This window comes from Brachycentrus maculatus, unplaced genomic scaffold (genome assembly GCF_059751285.1).
Source record: "Brachycentrus maculatus isolate JH-2025_06_01 unplaced genomic scaffold, ASM5975128v1 h1tg000206l, whole genome shotgun sequence".
Classification (NCBI taxonomy): domain Eukaryota; kingdom Metazoa; phylum Arthropoda; class Insecta; order Trichoptera; family Brachycentridae; genus Brachycentrus; species Brachycentrus maculatus.
In genome coordinates, this window is record NW_028280957.1 from 902,707 (window position 1) to 912,500 (window position 9,794).

Genomic DNA, 9,794 nt, shown 5'->3' on the forward strand with positions numbered 1-9,794 from the left:
CTTGAACTTTGATGTGTTACTTGAGCCCAGTACAAAAAAGGAATTAAATCTGTATTTGGTCTACAATAATGAACGTATCGACATGATTCATTGTTTCCCTGACAGGTGACACTTATTGTCACGATACGTTCATTATTGTATGCCAAATACAGATTTATTTATTTTTGTACTGGGCTCAAGTAACACATCAAAGTTCAAGTAGCCCCGTTCTATAGTACTGATTTGTCTATGTTAAAAAAAAGACTGAATAAACTAAACTGCCAAATACTTAAAAATTGTCAAAACTTATTAAAATATAATAAATGGAATATATAAGTTTAATGACTCGAAGTGTGTCAACACAGTGAAATATTGTTTAGAAAATGGTGCTTCGATTTTTAAGGTAAGAAAAAATATTAATAATACGATATGTATTAATATTTATAACTCATAATTACACACATATACACATAACACAATAAAACACAAAAAATATTTAATTTAACATAAACACTTTTCACTTTACTAAACCAAAGCAATTGTTTACATCGGAATTGCTAATGAATGAAATAATTATAAAATCAGCTCATTTTGCATCTTTTTTCTAAAGTAAAACATAGTAAATGTTATACTGTTTTTTAAATGACATTTAAAATATAAAATTAACAACTTTTAAAAATAACTTGCCAGGTTAATAATAATAATAAAACCCTTATCCGCACCCCAATGGTGCATAGGGCACTGCTTCATATAAACGCAGTGTTATCTCAATCATTTACACATGAAGGAAAGGTGATCAGCCCTCCGCTTCAGGTACCATTCCATGGTAATATTGAATAAATATTTCAGTGTTAATATCACTTATATTTATTTGACCCCCCCTGGGAATCGAACCCGGGACCTCCAGAATGGTAGCCAAGCGTGACCATTACACTACGGGGGCGAACAAAACTTGCCAGGTTAGCGTCATATAATTTTTTCAGGGTAAAGAGTCAAAGTTACCTAAAGATTTATTTTAAAATCATTGACTGGGCATTAATATTTTTCCGCCAAGGCAAGCCAATATTGGTAATATTTTGGACTGTTATCAATAAAATGGTTATTCAGTATTGTAAAACGTAAATTAGAATCCTAAAATATGAAAAATTGAAAGATTGGCACTCAAAAAACTGATCTAAGAAGTAGAAGTTAGGGTAATTCATAAAAGTGGAAATATCTAGAAAACTAAGGCATTTTTACTGCGGTAATATTTTCATTTTTTGGTGAGTCATAAGCTGGCCTAACACCCGTTAAAAGGAATACGTTGGATTATGGGACACCCTGTATATATAAATGAATGAAATATACACATCACGTATATTAATTTATGAGTACACTGAAAATTTTATTAAGGCCCAGTATTCGTTAAGCCACAACTTAATATTTCTCTAAATCCAGGTAACATTTTACGAAATTGATTTTTTTTCTGAAAACACCATCGCGTTTTGGCATTGGAAAAATATTTTTTTTTTCGAAATAATTATATGGTTTTGAAAAGAAAAGAATAGTAAAAGATAAAAGTAAAAAAACTTTATAAGTAAATATATTTTTTTCTATATTATTGTAAAAAACAAAAAATAGCCAATATACATTATTTAAAAAAATCGGGCGTGAACAGACATGTGACCTCTCCGGTGGTCTCCGGTAGAATGAATTCTGTGTTTGCAAATATCCCCTTAATGTACAGTTTAAGTACCTACTCTTATATAAGCATTTAGAGATGTGAAATTCAGTAAAAAACATATTTTTATGTCTCTCAAAAGTCGACTCCTTAGATGTTAAGAAACTGGTTATTTTAACTGCATTTCACGTTTTTAAATACCCACATATTTATTTAAAGGGTACGTAAATTATATAAATTTAAATATTTGTTTTAAGAAAGTAAATATGTCTGAGTTGAAATAATTCGCCAGCGCGGAAAAGATTTATGATTTCAACAATTTAGTTAATTGAACGTTCATCTGTTGTTTATTATGATGCATGGTTATTGGACATTGTATGGAATCACGTGTATCTGATAACAATAAGTTCAGTGATGATATATGGTCATGGTTCTACTGCTCTTGGTACCATAAACTAACGCATGTACGGAGCTATTCACGATCGTATCCCTTAATATTCTTCTTGATGTAGGCCTATTCTATGCTTTTCCATGCTTCTCTTTCTTAGTTCGCTCTTGTCCAATTTTTGCCGGCGACAGGAATCACATCATCAGTCCATCTTTTTGTGTTGACCTACTCGGCTGTCCAAATTTAAAACACAGTAAGGGACATTTTTTTTGTAGTACGTTTTTTTTGCCTTTTCGGACTAAGTAGAGTCTACTTAGTCCATAAATGCAAAAAAAACGTACTACAAAAAATGTCCCTTACTGTGTTTTAAATTTGGACAGCCTTACTCCTCTTTTTTGTCCCATTTTAGGATTCTGGATGTCAATCTGTCGGTTCCCTGTCCATTGCCACTTTGACTTTGAAATACGACCCACGATATCGACATTTTTTGTTCGGCGTCTGATTTCTACGAGTGTAAATTTTACGAATGTCCCGTAAGCTAGGGTTAAATATGATCACTTGAATTCCTCAGTCAGCGAATTTCAAAGAAGACTCTGTAACCCATTATTTCAGGCAATAATCCAATGCAGTAATTTTTTTCTTCACATTTCATGGAAAGTCTTTCGTTTGCTGTTATTCCCCGAAGAATATAGATGCTTGTGTAAGGTTAAAATATAAAATTCAATATAATATAATATTAGCGTGCGTCGGAGAGGTATTAAGCAAAAAATCGCATTTGCTGTTTGTATCTGTACACAATGCGAATTATGGCTTGTTCTCTCCAATTCCGCGGGTTCACATATTAGCCAATGATTTTAAGAGTAAGATTTATTTAATATAGTGTTATCCACCTTAAAGTTTGTACTTTCTCGACATTTCTTCTCCATGTTATAATACATAGATAAATTTAAACGTTGTGTTTCACACTCTCTCGGTGTTCGCTGATGGTGATGATTTTTATTAGTGTATTCTTTTTTTCCAATTGTCTCCTTTACAAACGTTGTATACAGGAGTTTGAGTGTATTTATGCTATCGAAGTCTTTAGTAGTTCTTTTAATGAAACCGAGCATTCTCATACATTTGTTGGTTATTTTGTTTATGTGCGATAGAAAGCGGAGGTTGGTGTCGAAGGTTACACTATATCTTCTATTTCTAATACCAATTATTGGTATACTTTGTTTGATTGAGTAATTCAAAAGTATTGGTTTCTTGTTTTTATAGAATCTTATAATTCGGCATTTTTGTGAGTTTAGATACAGTATAGAATTTAATTATTTGGCATTTTTGTGAGTTTAGATAGAGTATAGAATTTCATAATTCGGCATTTTTGTGAGTTTAGATAGAGTATAGAATCTCATAATTTGGCATTTTTGTGAGTTTAGATAGATAGCACCAGTCTGGAAGTCTTTCCAGATTTCTTTCTAGTATGTAACTGTCGTTCATGTGGCAAAGCATTATGTCATCGAAGAAACATCTTTGTTAACATGCTCGCGCGCTGTAAAATTTCCATAATTCTTTATTGGACATGACTGCCGTTCGATGCCTGATATTATAATATATTACACATGATACAAGCAGTCTAGCACGCACATGCCGCGGAATCGATCATTACAGAATTGGGGCAAAGCGATCCGTAATGGAATCTGCAGCACTGTTTAACAACCAGTGATGTCACAAAATCATCTAGTGTTGCTCCAGTCTTGTATTGTTCCATGTCCGCCTCCATAGTGTAGGGGTTAGAGCGTTTGGCTACTGCGCTCGAGGTCCCTGGCTCAATTTTCAGAGGGATAGGTATAAACATAATATTTTTTTATTCTTCTTATTCTTTTTTTTCTAGATCCTAAGGATCTGTTTGTGCCTCCGCTTGTAGCTCTTGGGATGTTGACTCCCAGCTGTCTTACCACCTTTTCGGAGGCCTGCCTGGGGGTCTGCGTCCTTCAGGGTTTCCTTGAAGGGCGATACGTGGAAGTCTGTCATCTGACATTCTGTTTACATGATCATTCCAGTATCGCCTTCGTTGTCGTCCCCACCTCACGATATCCTCCGTCTTACACATGCTCCGGATGTCGATATTTCTTTCTCTTCTTAATATTTTTTGCATTGATATATTTTTGTTTTTGTCCGCCTCCGTAGTGTAATGGTCAGCATGCTCGGCTACCGTTCTGGAGGTCCCGGGTTCGATTCCCAAGGGGGGTAAAATAAATATTAGTGATTTTTTTCACTGTCATATTTATTCAATATTACCCTGGACTGGTACCTGAAGCGGAGGGCTGATCACCTTTCCTTCATGTGTAAACGATCAAGATAACACTGCGTTTATATGACGCAGTGCCCTATGCACCATTGGGGTGCGGATAAGGTTTTTATTATTATTATTATTATATTTTTGTTACATTTCGACATCTTATTTTCATTTTCTGTAGATGTCTTTGCACTGTTCCGTGTCTGTCTGCTGTGCTGTATGGGGTTGCGGAGGCGTCTGTGTACTGGCCAACGTCGGGGCGGTATCGGATCTAACTATTGGTCATGTTTTGTCACAACATTAATTAAGATTTCTACAGCATACAGTAAACAGAACAGATTTTCATTTGAAGGATTTTTTCGTGCAATATTGGAAATGTTACTTTTTGGTAAGGACCTCCACAATTAACGGAATGAATTCTGGAAATGTAACTTTTTGCTGAGGATCTCCACAATTAACGGAATGAATTCTGGAAATGTAACTTTTTGCTGAGGATCTCCACAATTAACGGAATGAATTCTGGAAATGTAACTTTTTGGTGAGGACCTCCACAATTAACGGAATGAATTCTGGAAATGTAACTTTTTGCTGAGGATCTCCACAATTAACGGAATGAATTCTGGAAATGTAACTTTTTGGTGAGGACCTCCACAATTAACGGAATGAATTCTGGAAATGTAACTTTTTGCTGAGGATCTCCACAATTAACGGAATGAATTCTGGAAATGTAACTTTTTGGTGAGGACCTCCACAATTAACGGAATGAATTCAATATTGGAGCATTATTGATGTGATGCGGCGGAATGAGAATATGAATATGTCTCGTCTATTGTCGAGTACTTAATTACTAAGAAGAGACAATTGATTATCAATCCTATCGAGAGGATGAGAAAGTGTCATGGTCATTATGCATTCGCAAACGAAATCATAGTGGGGCCTAGCTAAACTCCTTCATAGACATTCGCTCACTCCTTTCAAGAACGTCATAAATCAAAAATCGTCAATTTTTAGTTATGCATATTTTCGGAATGCCCAGAAAACGTACTATATCCCAGCAAAAAAGGCATATTTTTAATTTTATATTTACCCGCTACAGGTGAGAAAATGTTGTTTTTGCATTTTGAAGAAAAGGTATTGGTTAATATTTTTTTTTATATCCTTAACATTTTTTAAATGGAGAAAAAACATTCAGATTTTACCTAAAAAGATCTGTTGCACAGTAAAAAGTTCAATAAACGGCTTGATATTTATTTTTAATACATTGTGTTATATTTTTAAACTTTAAAAACGTTCTCCTGAAAAATCAAGTTTTTTGATTAATGACGTTCTTGAAAGGAGTGAGCGAATTGTGGGACCTTTACTAATGTGCAAAGGCAAATAGTCGCAAGATAAAAACAGTAGTTTTGAGATAAACGAGTGTATAGCTGTGTCGCCTACTTTCGAAATCCGCCAGATCCAATTTGATAAGATTTTAAAATAAATACTCTATCGAAATGCCGATTGCGGGTTTTATTGTTTAAAATATTTACATACTTGAAAACCCTTCGAAAAATACTTAAAAACAGCGTTGTATTTCAAATTCCGCTATATTCATGGTACTTGCCTTCTGACCCATATCGGCCAATCAGAGAGCGGGGATAGGTCAAAAATTAATATGACGTCATTATCGGTTTGTGTCTCGTGTTTTTTTTAATACTGAAAATTTTTCTAAAAAACGGGAAAATTCTCTATTTCATAATATTTTATCTAAAGATAGACATATCTGTTAAACATAAATGTTGCCCGGAGAATTTGGCATTTTTTGTAAAATCGACTTACATGGATCTGGCGGATTTTGAAAGTAGGCGACACAATTAATAATAATAATATAATAAAACCCTTATCCGCACCCCAATGGTGCATAGGGCACTGCGTCATATAAACGCAGTGTTACACGATTAACTTTAAATAATGCTTTTTGCCAAAACATGTATCAAATTAACACAATTTTGCAGCTATTTGGATAATGAAAAGAGATGGAGTAAATTTTGTGATTGTTTATGATAGAGGCTAGTTATAGAATCCTTTGAGCCGTGTTAAGCCAAACAGCCGCAACTTGAGTTACGGCTAGTTGCCTTTACACATTAGTTTAGAGATAACAAGTTTAATAACACATAGATATTAAATATGAAAATAAAACACTTGTATAAGACAACTTTTTGAGTTTATTAATGTAAAACGACTAGTTTAGAGAACTACGGATGTTCTCATCAGCAGGTGAAAATACAAACAAAATTTGAGTTTGAATTTTCTCCCGGTGATGAAGGGATATGTAGTTTTTTAAATTAGGCATGTTTACATTTTGTAAATTAAACTTAAAAAGAGGTCTTGAACAAGTGTTTTATTTTTAGTATTTATATTATCATATTTTTCCACAATATTAATGCCATATTAAAAAAATATAGAATAGAAGTATACAATGATAAGATGTTTTATGCCGGAAAATTTCTTTCTTTTACACAGCAAGTGTTTTTGTCTAGAATTTTCACTCATGAATTACATTAAATTATAGTAACATTTAACATGAAGAGTAAATCCACTCACTCACTCATTAGGCTATAAATATATATATATATATATATTTTTGTTGTATTTTTTCATTTTAATTAATATATATATATATATATATATATATATATATATATATATATATATATATATATATATATATATATATTTATATATATATATATATACAATATATATATATATATATATATATATATATATATATATATATATATATATATATATATATACATATATATATATATAAATATATATATATATATATATATATATATATATATATATATATATATATATATATATATATATATATATATATATATATATATATATATATGTATATATATTTATATATACATAAATACTAAAAGTTTTGGTAGATTTTACGTACGTATTTGTTGGTTGTCTGAATTTTAGCAAAATTTTAGCAATCCAGTTCGGTCGTGACACCAACCCCTAAAGAATAGGTCTTAATTAGGTAATCTTCACCTTCATATTATATATATATATATATATATATATATATATATATATATATATATATATATATATATATATATATATATATATATATATATATATATATATATATATATATATATATATATATATATATATATATATATATATATATATATATATATATATATATATATTTATATATACATATATACTAAAAGTTTTGGTAGATTTTACGTACGTATTTGTTGGTTGTCTGAATTTTAGCAAAATTTTAGCAATCCAGTTCGGTCGTGACACCAACCCCTAAAGAATAGGTCTTAATTAGGTAATCTTCACCTTCATATTATATATATATATATATATATATATATATATAATATATATATATATATATATATATATATATATATATATATATATATATAATAATAATAATAATAAACCCTTATCCGCACCCCAATGGTGCATAGGGCACTGTGTCATATTAACGCAAGTTATCTTAATCGTTTACACATGAAGGAAAGGTGATCAGCCCTCCGCTTCAGGTACCAGTCCAGGGTGATATTGAATAAATATTACAGTGAAAAAATCACTTGTATTTATTTTACCCCCCTTGGGAATCGAACCCGGGACCTCCAGAACGGTAGCCGAGCGTATATATATATATATATATATATATATATATATATATATATATATATGTATATATATATATATTTATATACATATATATATATATACATATATATATATATATATATATATATATATATATATATATATATATATATATATATATATATATATATATATATATATATATATATATATATATATATATATATATATATATATATATATATATATATATATATATATATATATATATATATATATATATATATATATATATATATATATATATATATTATATATATATATATATATATATATATATATATATATATATATATATATATATATATATATATATATATATATATTTATAAATATATAAATATAGGTGAAAAAGGATTACGACATAATATGACAGTTGCTCGATTTCAACGGCAAACGTAAGATATGTTTATTTTTGTTGTCGTTTGTTTGACGACTTCCCGCGATTCGTTTTGATCCTGTAGTTTTATGAATAATATCACATAGGTACTGTAGTATACATTACATCCATACAGTGGTGATAAATGTGAGGTTTGTGGGAGCTGTTTTGTTGTGATTAGTGCGACTAAGGATTGTTTTAGGGTGAGTATGGGCACGAGTTGAAATTCGTTGAATATTTCCTCAATGGGAGTCTGTCAAGGAACTTATTATTTTATTTTTACCTTTGACAATTAGTTTTCTTTCCTATTACGACATAGTATGACAGTTACTCGATTTCAACGGTCCCCAAACGTGAGTTTCTGCGGTTAGTTTTCATGCTGTGGTTCTATGAATAATTTCATATACATATGTAATAAAATATTTAGGTACCTACCTATACATTTTATTAAGTACTTACAAATAGTACCTACATAAAACAGTTCTACCACCAGATGTCGCATGCGTCGCACAGAATAAAACAAAAGACATCCGATAGAAAAAATATAATATTCTGAACTGTCAGAATCAGATAGATAGATAGAAAAATATTATAAAGATAAATTAAGAATAAACTTTAATTATAAACTTTAATTACAAAGCAACACATTGTTTATTTTATTATTATACACCCACTTTACATATTATTTACACCCAATTTACAAAGAAAAATATTACCACGTTATACATATATGTAGTATATTACTGGTAATTACTGTGTTGTTTATCTGGGAGCTGTGCCGCTCGTACAGCAAGGTTTGTTTTAGGGCAGGTATAGTTGTTTGAAAGTCACGAGTTGTAATTCGTTGAATATTTCCTCAATGAAAGTATATCTAGGAATATATTATTTTATTTTTACCTTTGAAAATTAGTTTTCTTTCGGATTACGATATATTATGACAGTTATTCGATTTCAACGGTCCCCAAACGTGAGTTTTTGCGGTTCGTTTTCATGTTGTGGTTCTATGAATAATTTCATATATACTCTTTAATAGATTTATATTATCCACTGACACTTCGTGATGGAATTGAATTTTAATATATTATTAGGTTAAAACCAATATTTTTAGCTTTTCCACTTTATTTTTATTTGACCAGCGACCGGGTTTCGTCGTTACCGACATCATCAGACTGGTGGGAGGCTATACAAATTGTTATATTATATATATATAAAACAAGGCAGGAGGTGATGACTATGATTTGATATAATTTTGTTCAAATTAAATTAAAATTAAAATAATCAAATTAATTTCTCAACAAAATTATATCAAATCATGGTTATCAACTCCTGCCCTTTTTTATATATAACATAACAATTTGTATAGCCTCCCACCAGTCTGATGATGTCGGTAACGACGAAA

The 9,794-nt window shown here is 30.3% G+C and overlaps 1 protein-coding gene across 1 annotated transcript in view; it reads left to right on the top strand.

The window, feature by feature from the left end:
- Positions 1 to 246: 246 nt before the first annotated feature.
- Positions 247 to 9,794, top strand: part of LOC148307155 (uncharacterized) — a 42,567-nt gene continuing 33,019 nt past the window's right edge. Inside the window, exon 1 of the mRNA XM_088263857.1 lies at positions 247 to 382. Coding sequence (XP_088119983.1) covers positions 363 to 382 — 20 coding nt within the window. The 5' untranslated portion in view covers positions 247 to 362. The remainder of the gene's footprint in view (positions 383 to 9,794) is intronic.